Source organism: Manis pentadactyla, chromosome 10, assembly GCF_030020395.1.
Source record: "Manis pentadactyla isolate mManPen7 chromosome 10, mManPen7.hap1, whole genome shotgun sequence".
In the NCBI taxonomy this organism is placed as follows: Eukaryota; Metazoa; Chordata; class Mammalia; order Pholidota; family Manidae; genus Manis; species Manis pentadactyla.
Window position 1 is genome coordinate 44,423,765 of NC_080028.1, and position 24,693 is coordinate 44,448,457.

The 24,693-nt window shown below is 36.5% G+C and overlaps 2 protein-coding genes across 2 annotated transcripts; one reads left to right on the forward strand and one right to left on the reverse strand.

Moving 5' to 3' along the window:
* The first annotated feature begins 1,126 nt into the window (after positions 1-1,126).
* LOC118913875 (olfactory receptor 6C2-like) lies at positions 1,127-2,065 on the forward strand. Its single transcript, XM_057486772.1, has one exon. The coding sequence runs from the start codon at positions 1,127-1,129 to the stop codon at positions 2,063-2,065; it is 939 nt and encodes a 312-aa protein (XP_057342755.1).
* A 16,985-nt stretch (positions 2,066-19,050) lies between these two features.
* On the reverse strand, positions 19,051-19,623 carry LOC130679299 (olfactory receptor 6C2-like). Its single transcript, XM_057487911.1, has one exon. It carries the CDS (start codon positions 19,621-19,623, stop codon positions 19,051-19,053), a length of 573 nt encoding a protein of 190 aa, XP_057343894.1.
* Positions 19,624-24,693: the final 5,070 nt, after the last annotated feature.

The following is a 24,693-nucleotide window of genomic DNA, read 5'->3' on the forward strand; positions in this document are numbered from 1 at the left end:
AATTACAGTGAGACCTAAAAATTTATAAAGAAAGGACATATGAGAAGGTGGAGGAACTGAATAGGCCTCAGCAAATGGAACTTGCTGAATGAGAGAAATAGTAGGAAAGGCTGAGGTTGTCAGATGTGCAGGGGCCAGATCACAGGGGAATCTGCAGGACAAAGTAGAGGATTTCTGTTTTATCCCAGTTCAGGAAGCCGTTGAAGGTCTTGACTGAGGAAGGGAAACGATATCACTCCGTGTATTTCTTTGCAAGAGCACTTTGGTTGCGGTTCACGTGGTGCTTTGTTTTCTTTCCTCCAGTTTTGAAAATGAAGTGAGTAGGAAGGTGACAGTTAATTTAAAGACAAATTTGGCTGTGGACTCAGAAAGGTCAGAGAGCAATAGGAGAAGCAGCTTTAGGAACATTACACTTTTCATTATGATCAGCTCTACATTCCACTAAAAAAAGTTTCATAGTACTTAACACTAGAAGGTTTATCAGCCTTAATGAAAAATCTTGTATATAAGAGTAGCAAGCCCTTATGAAGTGCTTACTCTATGGCAGACAATATTCCTAGTGGTTTAAATGTATTTTAATTCATTTATTCACTTTAACAACTGTATGAAAAAAGTTCATCTATGTTTCATGGTTTACATATGAAGAAATTGATGCACAAAGCTTAATAATTTGGCTAAAGTCAATGTGCTGAAGGAATCATAATCTGCGTTGAACACTCAGCTCCAGACTCCATGCCCGAAACCAGTGGGTCACGCTGACCCCTGCTGCTGGGATGGAACTCATGATACTGGTTTTGTTTTTGTTTTTCCACTGATTGATAATCCACTGAAAGAGTTTTATTCCCAGGTTTTGTTTGGGGGTTTTTGATTGTTTGCATAGTCTAGGAATCCTTGTACCGGAGACATCATTAATATTATAAGAATGTTTACCACCAGCTTTCTGCTCATACTATTGTCTGAATCATGAAGTAATATGAGTTACCAACACAACCACAATATCAAATGAAATGATATCTACTTGCTTGGAACTCTCACTCTACTCCCACTTTTATCCATCTGGACAGTCTTCATTTCCAATTTCTACCTTATTTTTACCAACAGAACATGCAGAAATCAGAGGTCAGTGATGAAAAATTACACAGTGTTGACAACATTCATCCTGGTAGGACTGACAGAAGACCCAAATCTACAGATTCTGCTTTTCCTCTTTCTGTTCATCGCCTACCTGCTGAGTGTAATTGGGAACCTGACCATCATCACCCTCATCTTTGTAGATCTCCACCTTAAAACTCCTATGTACTTCTTTCTCCGCAACTTCTCCATTTTAGAAGTCTCTTTTACCACTGTCTGTATTCCCAGATACCTGTATACCCTTGCCACTGGGGACAATACAGTTACCTACAACACTTGTGCCACTCAATTGTTTTTTATTACTGTCCTGGGTGTCACTGAGTTCTTTCTCCTGACTGCCATGTCCTATGACCGCTATGTGGCCATCTGCAAACCCCTGCATTACATGAGCATCATGAACAGCAGGATCTGTACCAAGTTCCTAACAGGCTGTTACCTGTCTGCTCTGGTGATTGTCCTCCCACCCTATATCATGGTCTCTGGGCTCGAGTTTTGTGACTCCAATGTCATAGATCACTTTGCCTGTGATGCTGCTCCCGTCCTGAAGATCTCCTGCTCTGACACAGAGTTCATAGAGCGATTTGTGTTGGTCGCAGCCGTGCTGACACTCACTGTCACCTTGGTATGTGTGACCATGTCCTACACACACATCATCAGAACCATCCTCAGATTCCCTTCTGCCCAGCAAAGGAAGAAGGCTTTTTCTACCTGCTCTTCCCATATCATTGTGGTTTCTATCACTTACGGCAGCTGCATCTTTATGTATATCAGACCACCTGCCAAAGAATTGGTCTCTCTGAATAAGATGGTGTCAGTACTCATGACTTCAGTTGCCCCAGTAATGAATCCCTTCATTTATACTCTGAGGAACAAGCAAGTGATACAAGCCTTCAAAGACGTGATCAAAAAGGTTGCATCTCTCTCAAAGAACTGAATGTCTAGTGAATTTTAAAGATCAAAAGGTAAAAATCCATTCCAATTTTAAGTTTTATGAATATATAATTTAAATTCCATAAAAGTCACCAGTTTTAAGTGTACTATTGAATAAATTCTAGTGAATAAATAGAACCATGCTGCAAACACCACAATTCAGTTTTAGAATGTTTCCATCAGCCCCCAAACATTTTCCTGATGACCACAGGTTGTCAATCAACACTTCCATCCTGAAGCTTAATACAACCATTGATCTGTTTTCTGTCTCTAGAAATTTGCCTTCTCTGGACATTTTATATAAATGGAAGCAGATAACCTGTAGAATTTTGTGCCTATTTTCCTTATTTTTCATAACGTTTTTGAGGTTCATCCATGTTGTAACATGTATCAGTAGCTTATTCCTTTTCCCCGCAGAATATTCCATCATATGAATATACTACATTTTGTTTATTGATTCACTAGTGATGGAAATTTATATAGCTTCCATGTGTTTGTTACATTTGTTTTGATTTCTTTACCTACAGGAGGAATTGCTGAGTCATATGGTATCTATCTACCAATAACTCAGAATAGACTCTATTTTATGATGTCTATTCCCATGAGTGTGTGGTGGCACCTGCCTGTGGATTTAATTTGAATATCCTGAATGTCTAATGTTATTGAGCACTTTTTAATGTGCTTATTATTTATACACGTTCTTTCACAAAATTTTTTCTCAAATCTTATGCCCATTTTTTAATTGGGATTTTTGTCTTTATATTGTAAAATTCTTTATATATTGTGATGCAAATTCCGTAACAGATGTATGTAAACATTTTCTCCCAATCAGTTGTTTTTGTTGTTTTATTTTCTAAGGTTACCTTGCGAAGTACTAATTTTTTTGTTTTTACAAAATCCTTTTTTTCCACTTTTTTCTTTAATGAATGTGCTTTTAATGTCTTATCTAAGATAGATGAGCCTAACTTAAGTTTCTTAGCTCTTACATTTAAGTATTTGACCCATTTTGTGTTAATTTTTATATATGGTGTGGGATCAGAGTGTAAGTTCATTTTTTGCCATGGATATTCTATTATCCCAGCATGTTTGTTGAAATGACCAGCCTTTCCCATATTGAATTATCATGGTACCTTGTTGAAAATCAGTTGATCATAAGTGGGTATTTCTAAACTCTTAATTATATTTTATTTTACTTACATTAACACCACACTGTCTTGATGACTGTGACTTTAGAGTAAGTTTTGAAATTAAGTAGTGTAAAGCCTCCAATTGTGTTCTTTGTCAAAAGAAAGATAGGTAGTCCAAGACTTTTGCATTTACATATACATTTAGGAAAAGCCTATCATTTTAGATTTTAATTCTTGCACATTACCTCCGTATTTCTTTTGTACCCACACTGTTAAATTTATTAACCATTATTTCCTTTTAGCTGAATCTATTGCCAGAATGAATTGAGAAAATTCCTTTATGCACATATCCTTACATGTCATTACAGCTTTTTAGTTCATTATCTTCAGAGCCAGGAAAAGTTATAATTCCTAGAAATATAACATAGGGAAACTCTTGAAGCACATATGCATCAAGTTTCATGCAGAAAATCATTTATACATTACTCTTCCTAGTAGTGAAAACCTGGAAACATGGTCTATGTCCATCGGTCATAGAACAGATTAATCATGTGTGCTCAAAGTCACACAATGGAATACTGTAAAGTCTTTGAACACAATTTAGCAAAACCATTAACACGAACAAGTTTCATAAAAAATAATGGGGGAACATAAGGCAAAGAAAAGTGTATACAGCTTAATTCTATTCACACAAAAAATTTTATAATATAAAACTAAACAATAGAATTTATATTAAATTCCTTGATAGTAAGGCTACAATAAAAGTTAAGGAAATTTTTATAGAAATGAGTGTACTTATGTTCTGGGCAATGGGGAGAAAGGTTAATGTGATGCAGACAGGTAAGTGGGACTTTTCTAAGGTTATGACAGTGATCCATTTCATAACTTGAATGTTACATTGAGTGCTTGCTTTATATTTGTCTTTTTTAAAGTGCATGAATGTTCTTTGCTTGCTCGATTTATGAGCAAATTGTTAAAATATAATTGATATGAAAAAATAGCCCCAAATTATTGTATACTTTAGTAATCCAAAGAGAATATTTGTTCAGTTACATGCACATTAATTTGAACATCTGGATGAAATAGGTAATTGTCTATGAAAATATAATTTACCAAATTGACCCAGGGAGGCAGAGAGAATCTAAAGTGACTTCCAAAGAAGACATAGAGAAAGTTGAGAAAGAGGTATCCTTCAAAATGCAGCAGGTCTTCTGGATTAGTTTCAGAGGTTAACTCTCCAAATCTTTAAAGTCAATAACTGCTTACTTAGTCCTTCTAGATAACTTTGAACCTGAAGTTTTTCACAATGATCATGGATCCTTGAATCAAAATGGCTTTTCTTGGAACATGAGGATGTAGTTTTTATGTAAGTTTCTTATCCATGGAAATCATATTTGTAAATTATATGTCAGTATATTTAAGTTTCATTGTTTGCTCTATAGCATCAACCAGAGAATGTTCTTGCACATTTACTTCAATTCTGCTTTACTAATGAATGACACCTCACTGGAAGTTCTCACCCAGTTTATGCTGAGAAGCCTACAATGTCTAACTTTCCAATGTGATCTATATGCCTCTCTGATACATCGAGTTCATCCATACTTGGCTTTGTAAAATTTAGTTATTTCCACACCATAGCTGTAGTCAAACACATGCTCTTAAGCCGAGACCTGCATGGTGCCTTTGATTCATACAATGCCATAGCTTGTAAGGGACAATGAGGAAGAAGCAATACCTCTACAACTTCCCCTACCATACATACCCCACTAACAACTGCACATGCACCTGTCAGGTGAAGCTGAATGGAATCTAGAAAGAACTTTTTACACTAACTGAAAATCCAGAAACACTAATGGAAAAGAGTGGTAGGTCTGATTTTTTTTTAACTTTGAAAAAAATGCCTGTGGAGCACAGAAACATGAAAAGATGTCCAACATCACTTATCACCAGAGAAATGCAAATCAATACCACAATAAGACATTACTTCACACCAGTTATAATGGCTCATTCCATCAAGACAATAAAGAACCAGTGTTGGTAAGAATATGGAGAAAGGAGAGCCTTTGTACACTGTTGGTGGGAATGTAAATTGGTATGGGCAGTATGGAGGTTCCTCAAAAAATTTAAAATAGATTTACCATATGACTCAACAATTCCATTCTGGGAATTTACCCCCCCAAAAAGTGTTTTGTTTTTGTGTTCATCAATAGATGAGTAGGTAAAGAAGTGGTATATGTATTAACAATGGAATATCACTCAGCAATAAAAATGAATGTAATATTTCCATTTGCAACAACATGAAAGGACCTAGAGGACAGAATATCTAGAAGGTATCATGCTAACTGAAATAAGTCCAAGAACAACAAATACCATACGATTTTGCTTATATTTGGAATCTAAAATACAAACGAATGAACAAACTAACAAAACAGAAATAGACTCATAAACACAGATAATGGACTGTTGGTTATCATAGGGGAGAGGAGTAGGAAGATGAGTGAAATAGGTAAAGGGGATAAAGAGGTAGAAACTTCAGTTCATAGAATAAGTCACAGGGATGGAAGGACAGCATAGAGAATATACCAATGATGATATAATATCTTTGTATGGTGACAGGTGGTAACTACAATTATCATGGTAAACATTAGTCAATATATATAATTGTTGAATCACTGTTACACATCTGAAACCAATATAGCAACTATATTTCAATAATAAAAAATTTCTGTCTGACAGTAACTAAAACAACAAAGCTAATGTCAAAGTGGGAAAAATATTTTTAGTTGACATTACTGATCTAAAACCTAAGATCTCTATTGCAGAAATCAATAAGAAAACACAACTATTCCAATAGAAAGTAATGCAAGAGCAATATGAAAAGATTATTCAAATAAAATAAAAGAGAAATTTCATAAAGACATGGAAATATGGTCAAAATTGTTCATAATAATATATTTGATCAAACATTACTGTTACCAATTTTCACCCCTCAATTTCTTATAACCTCTAATTTAAAACCATGTAAAATAAGTACAAGAAAGGAAAATCAAAGGACAATCTGACTCAAGAACATATACAAATATCTTAATTGATAGTACACTTTATTATCAGAGTCCTATGGGAATGAACACTGACAATGTTTGTAGGAATAAAAACTGACATAAGCCTGCCGAGCACAATTTTATAACAGCTACCAAAAGTCAGGGAGCAAAGTTCAAATTCAAATGTATTCAAAAGGTAATTCATATTGGGGATTTATTCAATAGGTATGTGAATAAATGTAAATAAACTAATACCATTTTAATGACATTCATCTCAGTATTACTCATAGTAGCAAAAGAAGTTAATCTATTGGAATGTCCTTCATTAGAACATTGTTCTATTCAGGAGAAATTCCATTCTACAGAATGTCTTACTTCTATAAAAATTTTGTAAAGCTCTTTATGTATTGACATAGAAAGATTTCCATTATACCATATATATAAGTAAGAAAACAGTACAGTGCATGTAATATATCATTTCTGTTTAGAAAAGGAAAATTAAAATCACCTAATTTTGTGTATAACTAAAAATTTAATAAAACACTAGAAAAATAGTGGAAGTATACAGAGAAGTGATGAAGCATATGAGGATGAGATAAAAAGAGCTTTCACTGCAAATCTTTTTATCCTTTCTGCTGTTTGAAAGCTTTAAAAAACTATACAATGAATGCAAGTGCTCATCATGTAAGTATACACAAACAGTGCATACAAATACAGTCGATAAAATATATTCATCAAGAAATGAGCATATATACTATATTAAATGTATTTATTTTTCATATCAAAATTTTATGTTCATGTTTTACACATACTGGTGTTTAATACATATTCATAATTCACATATAATTCATACAATTCACAGTAAGAATGATATAATATATCTATCATAAAAATGAATGCTAATATTATTAGTATAAGTGAGGCAATGAAGGCAAAAAATTGTATGGAAATTCATAATCGTATATGCATATATTTGAGAAAGATGTCTGAAGTTAACCTACAACTTTAGAGAAATAAAACAAACTCTAAAGAAAGAGGGTATAAAAATATAATGATGAAGTATAAAGGTAAAAGCAGATTAATGAAATGGAAACCAAACATACAGTATGAGGAGAATTAATAAAACTCCCCCAACAAAAAAATACTAAAAATGTTTTCATCTTTTCATCTTCTCATAAATTTAATCAAGAAAAATAAAGAGGGTACAAATAATATTAAGAATGGAGGAAACTTGACAGATATGCTAGATAACAAATATCAAAATTCTATAAAGATATTACATCAGTAAAGAGATAATTTAGTAAAATAGACTAATCCCATTAAAAAAATAAGACCTAAAACAATCAAAAGGCCAAAATAGTGCTGAAAAATTTATAGAAACTAAGTAATAGTTTTAAGACTTTCAATAAAGGGAACACGAAGCCCAGATATTGTAAACTTGAGTCCTACCACTCACAAAGAACAGATAATTCCAAAGTCATAAAACATGTTCAGCACCAGGAATAATGTATCTACTACTCAGTTTTTTTATAACCTCTAACTTTAACCATGTAAAATAAGTACAAGAAAGGGAAATCAAAGGACAATCTGACTCAAGAACATATACAAATATCTTAAATATCTGCAAGTTGAACACTTTTTTAATTAAAAAAATGATGATGTTTGGATGTCTGCAGAGATGCAAAGGTGATTTAAATATTAAATCTATTAATATCATTTCATTACCCCAATAACAAAAGGAGAAAAACTGTATATTTATTTTACCAGATACACTAAATTTATCTTGTTTTATTTACACTAACTTAATAAAAATTTAAAAATTTTAATAATGTTCAACATTTATTCGTGATAACTTGTAGAGCAAGCGATGAATGGATATGAATCTTGGAGTGTCCTAGTAGACTTGAAATAATTACCTTTGCCTTTTCCCACCCAGGCTAATTGTTCAAAAATAATAAAATAATCTGACAGTAAAGTTTATTGAAACAATGGAATAGTGAGTGTGCAGTCTCCTATGTGTTTATAATAATGAGTCACATTACTGGACAAAACACACGTGAGATGAAGGGATATTCAAAACCGAGGGAAGAGCTCTTTCTCCTATAGTAGGGGTTGTGTGGCTTCACCCGAGTCCAGCATCTCTCAGGGCATCCCTGAGAGGCATCTCGCCTGAACTCAGCTGAAGAATCCCTCAAGCAATAAAAAGAAAAGTGAGAAGAAACCATCCTTGTGATTTGCCCTCGGACACTCCTTGTTTGGCACCTGACAATCTGTTTCAGATTCTATTGTTGCATCTTCCTTTCTCCAAGGACGCAGTCCCAGCTGATAGCTGTTTTGTCCACACAAAGTTCAAGTTCATTTCACTGTAGGTTAATGAGCACATTTGCACCTAGGACCCCAAGGGGTTCTTCTGTTTGTTAAATCAGATGATCCCTGCACACCTGTTGAGGACCAGCTATAACCAATGCTGTACTTGATAATATACAACTTGCAGGGAAACCGGACTTCCTGTACAGAGGTCACGATACTGACTTGGACCAAACCAGAGAGTTTCTCACCATCACAACAGTCTTTAATCCTTTCAACTATACAGGCTATAGGAGCATATTTATTAGAATTAAAGTCAGACTATATCTGCTCTTGGGTATCTTGATAGGACTGTAGAAGGTAAAGGACATTTCGGAAAGGCCCCTGGGAAATGGTGGGCATTGGGTGCCTGAGAAACCTCTGCCCACTCACAGACTTGCCAATGAGAACAAATGTGTGAGTGCATGAAAAATACTGTGGGACACACCACCACTAACTGCTGCTCTGCTCTGAGTCACTTTAAGGATCTCTGTGGTTAAACTGCCCACAGAGGCCATGCACAGAAATATGAAAGGTAAGTGTGATTTACTCAGTCATGCCAGTTGTTCAGCCTCCAGAACCCAAGGAACTCTAAACAAGGCAGAAGGCTTTGACCTATGGGTTTCAACACCCAGGCCCTAAATTATTAAATTATTATTTATGCTGTTTCACAATAGGAATTAGTATTTATCTGATGTTACCCTATTCTCTAACATTGTGACATTTGAACTTTAATGAGACTTTTAAAAGTGTCCTTGAGAGAATTGTAAAGGATAGGACACTCAACTTTCAGGAAATGAATGTAGTCTCCCGTGTACATGGTTCTAGAAGATATCCCAATTCTCTCAACCCAGCAAAAATGTCTCCCTAGTATTTATTTATTTTTGGCTATACAACTTGAATATATCTACCACTAGAGTAATTTCATAGATTTAATGAGCAGTACCACAAACCATGCTTGAAAGAGGAAAACATTCTGTTATTCATAAGACAACACAACGAACAATGAACTTTCCCATGCTATTCGTGTGAGTTTACCCAGTGCTTATACTCAGGCTACCATAGCTTAAATGGATGATCTCCCTGCATGAATGGGCAGGCACTTCAGCGTTTGAGACACGCAGCAGAGTGGCTGGGTTCCGCGTGGAGCCCCCTGATGGTCATGCCGGGGTTCTCTAACAGCAGGACTTGAGGACTTGACCCCACAGCAGTGCACAGCTGGAGAGCCAGGGGGCCGTTTAAGCCCCAGCAGGGCAGCTGCCTGATGGGAAGTAGAGATTTCTAGGGTTGGTCCATTGTATTTTATAGGCTTCTTCTGCTAACAACACAGTGGCTGCCACTGCCCCAAGACAGCCAGGCCATCTTGGTTACTGAATCTATTTCCTTGGTGGATAATCACCTGGACCCTTGATGGCTCCCCGTGTCTGGGTGAGCCCTCTCAGAGCCACTCTTGGTTTCCCCGGCACACAGAGATGGGAGGGCCTGCCTGCCTGAGCGGGGCTGAGGGCAAGGGCTCCTAGACATTTCAGTTTTAGCATGAGAAAGGTCTTTTCCTGTTCTGATCCCTAAGGAGAAGGTCGCTGTCATCTCCCCATTTAGGACCTCATGAACAGTCTTGGCAAGAAGCCCAGAGAGAACGTCTGGACACTCAGAAGCTGAAGCTTGGCAGTGGTTGTTCTCCACAACTAAGGGCCTAGATGCCATGACTGTGGCTTAGGGCTAGGTTTAGGGTTAGGGTTAGAGACCTCTACCCCTTGCTTAAAGAAGAGTGCAGCTTTTGGGTAAAACAAACAGGCCAAGTCTAGCAGGACAGCCGAAGTCTCTTATAAAAGGCTTTCAGACTCCAGGAACAGCCGCCCAGGCAGAGCTCTCCTGGGGAGCATCCTGGTCCTGGCTCGCGTGCCTCCACCCTTCGTGGGACCTCTGGTCTCCGTTTTCTTTCTTCTTTTTTCATTGTGTCTCTTAAACCTCCTAACCAGATTTGTCTCTAATTGTTTAGAGGCAATACACATTCCAATGGCCATAGAGCAACTATATCTACAAATTTGTACCAACACAGCTACACATGAATCCCCCCTGAATACAGCCAGTAGGATCTCCTGCAGTGGCTACCCCCCAATGACCCCACTGTTCCCACCTCCGTCTCCTGACGGACAGCAAGGGCTCCGACTCTGAAGACATCATCCCTTCTCAGAAGAGGCAGTTCCAGAAGTGACTCATTGCTCTTATCCTGAAAGATTTCAGGCTAGTGTCCTTGAGGGGGGAATGCTAGAGAAGGCAGTTAGACAGACATGAGCAGAGGGGAGAAAGGAGGTTAGCTGAGCACCCAGTCTGTACCCCGTCCCTGCCCGGAGGCCACCCTGTTTTCCTAGACCAGCCCCTTTTGTAGTTCGGCACAAACTAATGAGCAAAAATATGGATTACTGGGACTTCCCTGAATTTATAAACTATGCACTTCAGGAATAATTGACTATGAGGATATTATATCATCATCACATAATTTATATTGCAGTTTTAGCCCCACCATGAGTTTTGCTCAGACTCTCATGAGAAAAATGATGACCATGAATTTGGGCAAAGAGGCTGCAGGCGAGGAAGCAAGAAGGATCCAAAGGATGATGCAAAATGGCAAGATGGGAGACAGGAAATCAAATCAGCCACAAAAAGACACAATATAAAATCTAGAATGTTCCTACCCACCCTCAGGGGTAGCCTGCTCCTCTGTCTTTGGAGCTTACTTTCTTTTTAATTTCTTAAATGTTCCAACAATTGTCCCAGTTGTACCCAATGTCTGTTCTGAATAGAGAATCAAAACTACATTAGGTTGCTCTAGTAAGCAATCTACATTCATCCATCCAAATATTTAATAATCATCTATTATTTAAAGAGATGGAGACCTGACCATTAGCAAGTTGCTTCTTAAGGAGCTGAATCAGGCCACCAGTGGGAGAAAGTGTGTCATGCTAGTGCACACTCAGTGACATGGTAGCACAAGACAACAGTGGATATGAAACTTTGGATTGGGGATGTTAACGACTCTGTTCCCTTGCAGTCACCGTTAGTTACATTGGTAGCTGTTCATATCTCCCTTTGTTCATTCTGTTTCTAGGTTCTTTTCTTTCTCCTGAGGTTCTCAGAGTCATTGTCACCATAAGCAGGGTGAGCAAGGGCGTTGCTCAGGGTTCACAGGCATGAATACGGAACAGAAACACTCCTCCCTGGGCTCACAAGGAGAAATGGTCACCCCAGAGATAGCACCTTGCCATGTACTCGCCAGGAGAAGTATCTGATGGGCCAACCTAAATGCCAGGCCAGGTCTGTTTCTGCACTCCCAGTTTTCCTCCCTGCTGTCCCATGATCCACTGTAGAGCAGCTTCAGTCCTTGTCCAGCCGGTATTGTAACTGTGGGTCTCCCTCTCGTACAAGTTCCAGGACCTAAAATTATTCTCTGGTTTTTAAATCAAGACTTTAATTCTTCTCTGTTAATAATAATGTGGTGAAGTCAGTCACATTTTCATTTGAACGATCATTAATGTTTAAAATGCCTAATGCTTGTTAGCCTTCAGAGTCACTGTGTTTTAATTTTTGAAGCTTAAAAAGAAATACAACTCCTAGTGATGCAGTAAAGCCTGTGGGGCAGATCCTTTGGATATAAGACTGCTGCCTTCCATCCTGCACACGCAATCACACTGGAGCTCTCTGTTATACTGGGAACATTTCCCTGGGAGGCTGAGAGTTACTTATTTATTTTGAATTTGGATCAATTAAAGTTTGAAGCAATTTCACTAAATAAATGATAAAATTTACCACCTTCCTCCCAGAAACATTGTTCTGAGTTAATGTTCACAGGCAGGCCTTGATGACAGCCTGTGCAAGACTGCCCACGGTCACTGTCCCTGGGGGGCTAGTAAGTGATCGAGATTCAGTTTTTTCTTTATTGACTCTCTATATAATGATTAAAAAATATATTTGAGACATATTGACCTTACTTATGTTTGGAAATAAATCTCATTCTGTCTCCATTTGGAACAGAGACTGCTCATGGGCTAGATAGTTGATATTCAAATGGAAATGCTGCCCCCTCCCAAAAGTGGCAATAATTACCTCAACAACAGATGGAGAATATGGTGAGGTTTCCTGTAGCATAATTTAAAATATTGGTATTGCTTGATATCTATGACATTAGTGGATATTACTGAGTGGCAGTACCTTTTCCAACACTGCCTTTTCAGTGCTTATGGCTTCCTCAACTCATACTTACGCCTGTCAGTTTCAATGGCAAAATGACCATGGCAGGCATTTGTCATTTCATGTTTCCTCAGAATAACAACCTCTCAGAAATGGCTCTTGAATACTTTTCTGCAGTATCAGTTATAATGAACTGAATACCAGAATTTAAAGCTGGCTGTGTTCACCCTCTGCCGATGTTCTGATCATTTCGAAAAATATGTCATGACAAATGCATACTTAATCACTTTCTGGCAGTTTTACCCCAGGCCCCTGAAGGGACCACAATTTGAGGAGTGTTAGGTTGATGAGAACCTGATTGAAAATTTTCCCAGGGGGAGTGTGCTGGGAAGAAGGTGATACCTCTCTAGAGTAAATTTTGAAGACCATCCTGATGGGCTGTGGCAGGGACTGGTGATTTCCTGTCTGGTGTTTTGCCTTATTCATAGCAACTGAACCTCAAACATATTGAGAGTGCAAAATTCCCAGATAAAATATTACCTAGCGCCCCTTACAGCGGGCATGGCTGTGTGGCTAAGATTATGGTCAATGATGCACATTACAATTATTTTAATCACTATTATCGCTACAGAGCCATAATTTTCCCTATAAATACTGCTTTAGCTGCATCCCCAAAATTTTGATATTTGTCTTCCAATTATGTGTGTTTCTCAGGAAAATTGGTTATTGATTTCTAATTTAATTCCATTTGGCTATATAGCATACTTTGTGTAATTTGAATCATTTTAAATTTGAGAAGGCTTGCTTTTTCAGTCCTGAATATTGTCTAACTTGGTAAATATCTGTGAATCTTAGAATAATTTTGCTTTTGTTGTTGTACTTGGAATATCCTATAAATGTCAGTTAGATCATGTTGATAGATAGTGCTGCCTTTTAACACTTAATGAATTTCTGGGTAATGACTCAAGTAAGTATTGAGACAGGCATGTCAAAATTTCTGGCTATAATTGTGGGTTTTTCTTTTGTTATTTCAGTTTTTTCAGTTTTGGCTTCATGTATTTTGAAGCTCTTTATTAGGTACATAAGCATTTAGGGTAGTTATGGATTTTTTTTTAAAAGACCCCTTTGTCATTGAAATATGACACCTTTTATCACAATTATTCTTTGCTCTAATCTACTTTATTTGATGTGACTATAGCTACTCTTTTTTTTTATTAATGTTATTTTATATTTTTTCCATTATTAACCCCCTTCTCATTTCTGTGTTTGTATCAGAAGTTGCTTTCTTATAGGCAGAAAAGAGTTGCTTCTTTTCCCCTCTCAGTCTGACAAGCTGTGCTTTTGAGTTCGGGGTTAAAGTCACTTTATTTGATGTGATTATTGATATGGTGGGTTTGAATCTAATATACTATTTGTTTTTTGTTATTCTCATTTTTTGTTTCTCGTTCTCTCTTTTTCTGCTTTCTTTGAGATTGATTTCCCTGTTGGCTTTTTTCTATAAACTTCAGTTATTTTATTTTTGCATTTCTTTATAGTATACATATTAAACTTATTACAGTCTATGTTCAATTAATGATATGCTACTCCACATATAATAAAGATTCATATACATGTTACTTCTATCCTTCCCTACATTGCCTTTGTGCTCTTGCCTTCATACATTTAACTTTTACATGTGCTATAAAACCCACAAAATTGTTAGGAAATTGTAACCTTTGTGCTTCTCTGGTGGGAATGTAAAGTGGTGTAACCACTGTTGAAAATATTATGGAGATTACTTAAAACATTGAGCATGGAATCACCATATTACCTAATAGTTCAACTTTGGGTATATACCTAAAATAATTGCAAGCAGGAGCTTGAACCAATATTTGAACACCAATATTCATAGCATCATTCACTATAGCCAAGAGATGGAAACACCCAAATTTCCACTGACAAATGGATGGATAAAGTGATGTGGTATACACATACAAGGGAATACTATTTAATCTTAAAAAGGAATGGGATTCTGACACATGCTACAACATGGATGAACACATAATGTTAAATGAAATAAACCAGACACAAAGTAAAATACTGTATTATTCCATTACCTAGAATAGTCAAATTCATAGAGGCAGAAAATATAATGGTGGTTGGCAGAGGCTGAGGTAGAGAGAATGGGATGTTGTTGTTGAATGGGCACAGATTTAAGTTAGAGAAGATAGAAAGTGCTAGAGAAAGATGGTGCTAATGATTGAACATTAAAGTGAATGTTCTTAATGCCTCTGAACTGTCTACTTAAAATAGTAAAAATGGTAAACGTTATGTATATTTTACCACAATAAAAAGTTAGAATACAAGACAATGAAACAATCCACAAAATATTTATTTTGGCTTTAAACTCTCAATGATAATTTTGCCTTATTTAAATAAAGAGAAAATATCTTACCTATTTACCAGGTTGTTATCTGTCCTGGTGCTCTCGATTCCTTTGGTGGGTGCACATTTCTATCTGGTAGTCATTTCTATCAAAGAGACTTCCTTTTACATTTCTTGCAGGCAGGTCTGCTGGTGATGAATTACTTTAGATTTTCTATTTCTGAAAGTCTCTATCTTGTCTTCAATCAAAATAAAATCTTTTTGCTGCTCATACAATTCTAGATTGCCATTCCCTTGTATTTTCAAGATGTCATTGTGCAGTCTTTGGCTTTCATTGTTTCTGCCAAGAAGCATACTCTCATTCCTATAATTTCTTCTTTTTGTGTAATAAGATTTTTTTTCTTTGGCACCTTTTAAGATTTTCTCATTATAACTAGTCATAAGCAATTTTTAAAAATTGGTGTGACTTTATGATTGTGGTTAGGGTCTTTTGAACATCTCTTATCAGTAGATTTATATTTTCCACTTTTTGAATTTTACCATAATTTGAAATATTTTCACTCATTTCCTCAAATACTATTTTTGTTACTCCTTTCTCCTTCTTTGAGGAAACCCTAATTATACCATATATCCAAACTCCTGAGTTTGTCTTAGAGTTCCCTGATGGTTTGTTAAAATTTTGAAGTTTTTTCTTTGTATGTTTTATAAAGAGAATTTTTACTCCTATTTTTCTTCTAGTTATCTAAATATTTATTCTTCTGTATTTAACCGATATTAAAACTTTCTCAAAGGGGTATAGTTTTCATCTCTGTAAGGTTGATTTGCAACTAATAATTTTCATGTTTTTACTTAACGTGTTTTATCTTCTCCAAAATATGGAGTACAATTATAATTAATGTTTTAACTGTACTTTATTTTATTATTATTTAAATGCCACATTAGTATTACTTTTCTTAAACTAAGTATTACTCCTAGCTGTATTTTATTTTAATTTTATTATCTGTACCATTTTGGGGTCTCTTTGTATTGATTGTTCTTCTCATTAAAGATTGTATCTTCTTACTACTTTACAAGTCAGTGAATTATATTTATGGCGAGCACAATGAATTTAACTTTATGAATGCCAGATGTGTTTTTGCTCCTGTAAAGATTCTGCAGTCTTGTTCTGGTATCGTTTGCATCACTTGCAGACAGGTTTGTCCTTTCAGGTTCTGTGTTAGTCTGTATTAGACTGGAGCAGAGCAGGGTTTAGACTAGTGATTTTTTTCCCCAGAACTGTGGCAAATATTTCTATATTAATAACCAGTAAATCATGATATTTTAAATTCTGTTTGGTGTGACTAGGAACCATTTCCAATCTTGTGTGAGCCGAGAATATTGTTTTTTGAAGTCTTTTTGGGTGATTCTCCCTGAGTCAAGTAATTTCCTTACACATATATGTTCAGCTGAGTGCTCATGATGGACTGTCTATAGATCACCAGATATCCCTCCGCATGCCACTCCCACCTCTTGGAGTGCATTCCTGTGAACGTCAGCCTCCCCATCCTATCATCTATACCTTCTCCACTCTGGCAGACTGGTGGGCTCTACATGGGTCCACTGCCTGCATGTCTCCAGGAGGTGAGCTGAGGTAATCATCTCACAGGAAAAGCTGTGCTTCATTGTCTGGTGTCAAATATTCGTAAAATGGTGGTTCAATATATTTTGCTCCAATTTTTAGTGGCTGTCACATATGTTTCCCATGACTCCATTTCCATTTGATACTATTATCTTCATATGCTCTTTTCTTCATATTAAAACATTTTCCAAAGTTCTAGATTTTTGAAAATCTAGAGTGACTAATAATTCTAACTAGATGATTTGCCTATTCTTAGTATTCCTGTAAATCTGTGATTGGTTGTGATGATATTTCTCATCTCTTGAAGCTCTTTTTGTTTGGCAGCACCATATGCTGGTCCCTCACCTTACAAAATGAGTAGCTCTCTCTGCTGCCTGATAGAGTTTATTATTATTTGGATTGGGTGCTGGTGGCAGGAATAGCAGGAAAGGCTATCAGGAGATGAGGTGCCATTTAAATCTTGCAGTTTAGCTTAGACATGAGTCAAGAACACATTAAAGTTAATTTGCAAATCATCTATGGTGATTTGCAGCTCTCCTGTGAGGAGATGCGTTTCTTGGCCCTTGACTGTGTGCTGCCCTTGTGATTTGCTTTTACCAAGTGGCTACTTTCATGGAATGTTGCAGTGGAAAATGAGGAAAATAAGAACTCTAACTGCAGCTGGCGATTTATAAGCATCTGGAGAGTGTGGAAAAGATGAGTGATTATCTCAGGATTTTAAATTCCCACCTGAAGATATGAAAAAGAGGTCAGAAAACTATGACTTCTGTAAAAGAAGCTAGTATCTCCTGTAGCTATATGACTTCTTGAAAGCAACCCAAGTTCAATTTTGTGGATGAATTAATTTCAGTGCAAATTGAATCCACACTAGCAAGGTTTACTAGAGGACACAATGAATGGGTAGATTAAACTGACGTCTCATAGAAGCAGACACTTATATCCTGCATAAGGGTTTGACCTCTTCTTGTCTGAAGAACCAAAATGACCTACTTTGAGGTACTTTTCTTTCAGGAGAATGCTGAGCTTGTTCCCCACGACCACCCCCTTTTTCTCATTGTTTGGAAAGCAATAACCGGACTCACAGTCAAACAGACTCTCAGGCATGGGGCACACAGTATTACCTGGAATATGTACCAGAGACACCAAAAGAATATCAAGAAAGCTAATGTATATCAACAAAACCTGAGCCATATCCCCAGGAATCCATCATTAGGGTTTTGTCATCAGGGTGAGGTGAGAAGTAACATTGTTTGGGTTAAATTTACTGATGTGAAAAAAAAGTATTCAGTCTTAAAAAAGAAGGAAATATTGCCATTTTGACAAAGTTTGGACCTTGAGGGCATCCGATGTAAGGGAGACAAAAGACAAATACTGCATGATATCACGTATATGTGGAATTTAATAAAGCTAAGTGCATAGGAACAGAGAACACACTGGTGGCTGCCAGAGGTAAGAGCAGGGTAATGGGCAAAGGTGATCAGAAGGCATAAACCTCCAGTTATAACGTAATAAGTTCCAGGGATGTAATGTACAGCATCTTGACTATAGTTACCAACACTCTATTGTTGCTATTATTGCTGAGAGAGTAGATCTTAAAAATTTCTCATCACAAGAAAAAATTGTAACTATGGGAGTGATGGATATTAACTTATTGTGGCCATAATTTCTCAATATATACATACATCAAATAATTACTTCATAACTTAAGACTGGTATAATGCTATATGTCAATTATGTTTTAATAAAACTGGAAAAAGGTAATGGGCTAACGCCAAAAATAACAAAGGAAGAACACCCCAAAAATATTCCATTTTTATAGCAAGTTAGTGTAAGGCAGTAATTCCCCCTCAGTCTGTAGCAGGGTGGTCTGCATTACAAAAACATGAAAAATTACATCTACCTCTTCTTCTTGAGAAAGTTAATGCTAGACCAGGGAGGAATACTGAGGTAAATAATTTTTGCCTTGAACAAGCTATTAAATTAAATAAATGAATAGACAAAATGCAATCAAAATTTTTATTACTTTTTTTGCATTTCACACATAAGAGTGATGAGGTGTTGTTTGGACTTTAAGAAAATTCATATTCATTGTCAGTTAGCAAAGGAACCATTACTTTAAAGTCTATTTGAATGAAGGCAATAATGGTTACTTAAGTCTGTGAGTTTGAGAGTAATAGAAAAGAAACTTTGGTTTTAATCAGACTATAATTTCAGGACTGTATTGCAGACTTCAATTTGAACACATACTAAAAGATGAAATATTTATATGTACATATTAAAAATTTTTAATGTCTTTGTAGGTTTCCTAAAGCTTTGAAAGAAATGACATCTTTTTTATTGAGTCCTTGAAAGCTTGTTTGACTTGCTTGTTCCGCAGAGTATAAATGAAAGGGTTCATCAGAGGGATGACTGACGTGTTCAGCAATGACACGACTTTATTAATGGCTACGCCTTCCTTTGTTGGTTTCATATACATGAAGATGCAACTTCCATAGGTGATGGAAACTACAATCACGTGGGAAGAACAGGTGGAGAAAGCCTTCTTTCTTTGCTGAGCTGAAGGGAGTCTTAAAATAGTCTTAATAATGTATATGTAGGACACAATTACACAGACTAATGTAAAAATGAGGGTCAGCACAGCCATGATGAGGGCAAGCTGCTCTACAAATTGAGTGTCTGAACAAACAATCTTCAGAAGAGGAGATGCATCACAGGCAAAATGGTCAACGAGATATGAGTTACAGAAATCCAGCTGAACTCCCAGGCTAAGCAGAGGGAATATGACAATTAACCCAATCAGCCAACACAAAAGGACAAGAATGGTGCAAACCCTGTCGCTCATGATGGTGGTGTAATGCAGGGGCTTGCAGATGGCCATGTAGCGGTCATAGGACATGGCAGTTAGAAGAAAAAATTCTGCTGCCCCAATGAGGATGATAAAAAATAATTGGATGAAGCAAGCATTATAGTTAACCCTTCTGTCCCCAGTTGTCATGCTATACAGGAATCAAGGAACACAGATAGTTGTGAGTATTATTTCTAAATGGAGAAATTACGAAGGAAAAAGTACATAGGTGTTTTAAGATGAGGGTCCAGCAGAGTGAGGAGGATAATTAGGACATTTCCAGCAACAGTGAAAATGTAGGTGAGAAACAGAAATACTAAAAGAAAAACCTGTAGTCGTGGTTCATCTGTTAATCCAAGTAGGATGAATGTTATTGAAGAATAATTTTTCATCACTGTCTTCAGATATGTAATGTGTCTCTATTAATAAATCATAAACTCTGAATCTGAGGAATAGATTATAAAAATAATATTCAATAAGCTGTACAGAGGAAAGTAGCCAAGCAAATCAATAGAAACACATATTTAACCTTTAGTACATCATCAATAACCTGATGTAGAAATGCTTGCACTTGCTATATTCCTGGATTCTGTTTTACCTTGGTCTTCAGAATGTGGTTTATAGAAAATAACCTTCTAACATTTCATTTCCAGTACAGGTGCAAGGTCAATTTTAAAGTAGATAGGAAATAATACTAGGATCTCCCAGTCCCCTAAGATTGGGGCAGCTGTCATGGTGTCCTCCCTCCTCAGTGTAGAGAGGAGGTCCACAAATGTCAATAAGTAGGTAAATATCTGCATCAAAGTTTTATTTCCCCATATGTCAGAACATCATATCAGCAAGTTATTCTTATAACCTACAGCAATATAATACCCCCAGGGCTTAGATGTATTATTTTCCAAGTTTTGCCACACTTGTCTTCCAATAACTCTTTAATCTCCTCAGTGTCCTGGAGGAGCTGTTATTGTTTGGGTGACCAGCGAGCAGTACCACAGAGTTACTATGAAATATCCTGACTCCCATACATCTCCAGGATTTCATTGTAGTCTCCTTGTAAATATACTGAAATATTCAAGTCTGTCTCTCTCCCAGTTTAACAGTTTGAACAGCATCTGCTCTATTTCCTTTCTTGAATTCTTGTTTCAATATCCATTTGTTTTCTAACACCCCATCTAGCTCAAGCTTTCCCAGGATCCTGACAGATGGAATGTTTTGATGGTGTTCCTCAGAGAACCAAATCCTGTCCTTAGGCTTCCATGAACCTAAAGTCCTGTAATTTATGTAGAGATGACTCCTCTCCCAAATGCCTTCTGAAGCCTCTACTAATAACGTAAAATCTATATCCTCCAAAACAGTCATAGGAAGGTGAATACCATTTGGGGAAAGAGTTGACTTCTTTGTGTGATTCCTTTCTCTGGAGACTCACTTTGGCCCTGGGAATGTCCCTCATCATTGCCCCAGGACACCTCTTTGCTCTTCAGATTGTGCTTATTTTCCTAAGAACAGTTATTATTGGGCATTAATACTTAACAAGGCTTAAATATGATACAGAGAAGAAATAAAAATTGCCTATTCAATGTGGATATTTTTAAGAGCTGAAAAATCAGAATCTAACCTTTTGAGTTTCCTTACAAGACTGCCTCCCTGTGTAGCATCTGTTCGGGAATCTTGTCAAAGAAGCCATTGTTACACCTTCCAGGAAACACTTGAGTATATTTTCATTTTCACGATTCCTACCTACTCACTTATCTTTCCCAAGATTTGGGCAATATTGTACTTCAAACAAGTGTCAGAGGTGAATTTGACCCATCTCAAACTGGATCTAAAGTTGAAGTATTTCCAGAAAAGATGAAATTTTAGGATTTGGGGCAATAGGTCATACTTAATTCTAGTAATCACAAATTAATGAAAATATTATCTTTCAAATGCTTTCTTAAACAGTATCTCTGGGATATTAAGAATGCTTCCATTTAATATGCAGTGATTTAGAGGGCATTCTTGTATTTAAATCTTTTTGTCTTCATCAGATTAGTTTCTCATTTAAGAACCAGTCAAAAGAGAAATATTGAATAAATTGCTCCCATATTTACTGCCAAACTAGTCCTTTAAAAAAATGTGCCCACATGCTGATGGACAGTGACTGCATTAGGGTGTGGGTGGGGACTTGATAATATGGGTAAATGTAGTAACCACATTGTTTTTGCATGTGAAACCTTTATAAAGGTGTATATCAATCATACCTTAATAAAAAATCAAAAAAAATTTTAGGACGATCTAAACACCTTGTCAAGTTGATGTTATTTTGGCAAATAAATCAGAAGAATTGAGTGACAACGCAAAAAAAAAAGTGTGCCCACGTGTATATACTCCTTCCATGGGTAAGTGAGAATGTCTTTCATTCAAAGCCTTCAACAATTAGGCATTATTATTCTGGATTTTATTTTTAATATATTTTACTGACAAGATAATCTTACCTGATAATTATTTCATAGGTATTTTTTTTTTACAAGTGAGGCATGCCACTTTAGTCCAAATGTTTATTTCACTACAAAATCATCATCTTTATGTTTCCCTGACCTTAATGTTATCAATTAATAGCAAACATATACTTAATCACATTTTTATTTGAGTTATTTTATTGAATACATCAGTAAAAGAGCAATAATATCAGAGACTCCAAATCCTTGAATGTATTCTAACCTAATGACCATGACAGTAGCTACTATTGACTCCTGTAGGACCGAGGCAGCACAAAGGATGGGCTTGATATACTCAAGGATAAGTTAAATAACTAATTAGCAGGTTGTTGTAAATGGGAAGCTGCCCCCTTAAAGTTATCTCTAGCTGTCATGTTCTAAGAGTCTATGAAAAATGGAGGCACATTGTTTTGATAACTTTTTTGGCCCCCTTCATTATACCATTACAGCCTGGCAGTCACTCCACTGTCCAGTCATGTACACAGCTGGTCTCATCCTTAATTCTGATCCATTCCAAGAGCACTGCTCAAGAGTCATGTTCAGACTCATTATCATGTTATATAGAACAAAGTGACATTTCAGAGATTAATTTTCATATCCTATATGAATATGAAGATACTTCTTGGACTCAGATTTTCTGGTAGAAATATCTAACTTCATTGCCTATATCCAGGAACTGATTTTATGCAATTTCCATGGTTCCATTTCCCAAACTTTTTGGCACATAAATAATAAATGGTTCATACTTACTTTCTCGTGGTTCCCCATTGTTTTAGAAATTAAACCCAAAGTCTCTGCCTTGATTCTGAGAAACATTAGGTGCTACCAGCTCTAATTTTGAGTTAAGTTTGTCGTACTTCCAAGCCCTGCAGGCTCTTTCAGGCAGAGTGCCTGCAAATGCAGGAGGATGTGCAATGGCAGCGAGAGGGGCGCCCTTCGCTCTCCTCATCACCAAGTCTACAAGGAGGCTGATGAGAGCTACTTTCTCACATTAAGCTATTAAATGATATTTCCCTGAATTCTGTGACTGGAAGAATGGAAAAGAGCAAATAAATGCTAGCAACTCTCCCTGGTTGTGAAAGCAAAGATGGTCTGACCTCAGTGTGCAAAGAAATGGAGTGCTGTATAACTTTTCAGAAATAGAATGTGCTTTATGGGTTTCCTTCATGTATGTGCACAGGGAACAATTAAGTGAACAAACAAAAATGTCCTTGGTGATCCTATTCCAACCACTAATGAATCTACAGGGAAATTGACTATGTCAAAAATAAAAGAGAAAATAAATAATTAGCCCGTACTTGTGGGGCAGTGTCCACAGAGTTAGGAAATGCAGATATAATAGCATCTGTTGCAGCCAAAAAAAAAAGTCAAACGATAAAATTAAATTTGATTCTTGTCATGCTTTCTTGTCTTTACATTGTCTAAATTGTAGGGGTCATTTGATGATTTCTGCTATAGGACATACATGATCTATTCAAGTCAGTCCTTTCCAGATATATCATAACTAGCTCTTAAGATCTTCTATTCCAATGATTAGGAGAATTAAAAGTTACTTATTTTATTCTGCTGATCATATAGCTCATCCATGGGCCCCATTAAGATAGAACTCGTTAATATTGATTAATTGCTGCTGTAATTCAACTACTGATATTTCAGTTTCAAAACATGCAGGAACCTTGCTAATCCCAAAGTCATTCTGCTTATCAAGAAGGCAGGCCCTGGGTGCGCTGTGCTCAGTATCCACCATTTTATCCTAAGTCCAGAGCTCAGCCCCTCACTTCCGCAATGCTCAGCAGTGCCAGCTTTCCTAAAGCCCAGTAGCTGAGAACAGAAGTCTGAGCTGGAGCCGCAGAATCAGCATGTGCATGTAACTTCCTGTGCTGGCTCACAGCCCGTCTCCCTATCCAAAAGAAATATTAAATATTCCACACACCTTCATATCATTACAGCAATCACACTCACTGTGGAAAGGCCTTCAGGTATTTTATAAATGTGGGTCAGTTATTGAGAGAGGAATATAATATTAATGTATTTACACATAAAATCGATAGGAGCATATAGTCTGAGACATTAAGAGTGATTATTACTTTTAAGTTTAATTTTTCCATTTTTTATATAGATGTTTTCTAATAGTAAATAGCAATTACTCAAGGTAAAAATATGTTACAAAGGAGAAAAGGGGTAGTTGTATTCTGTTACAGCTATTAGCAGCTACAGAATAAAAGGAGGAAAAGGTAGGCTTGCACATTTTCATTAGACTTCTATTTTGTGTAAAGTCCTGTGTTGAATATCACTGTAGAATCTTCAATTCTCTGAGGACACTATCCCACAGCTGCCTATTTTAGGATCTTTGCCAAAAGATTACACAAAAGATTCACAAATAACTTTGGAGCCTGATTTGCCTGGAACTTGTGTTTATTCACTTGGTTTCATGTTTGGCACATAAAAAATAAATCTATCTTTTTATTGTAAAAAATTCTCACTGGGTTTAGAAACATCCAAACATCATGTTGATCTAACCAGAGGGACATCTGATATTCCCCCAGACCATGGACTGCCTTTCAAAATAGCACAAATGCCTTAATAGGTGTAACTCCAGGGGGAAACCCCAGGGCAAAATACCTTT

What these genes read in the sequence shown, in the direction of transcription:
- LOC130679299 (XM_057487911.1), bottom strand. Translation starts at nt 19,623, where the DNA reads ATGGCCATCTGCAAGCCCCTGCATTACACCACCATCATGAGCGACAGG.
- LOC118913875 (XM_057486772.1), top strand. Translation starts at nt 1,127, where the DNA reads ATGAAAAATTACACAGTGTTGACAACATTCATCCTGGTAGGACTGACA.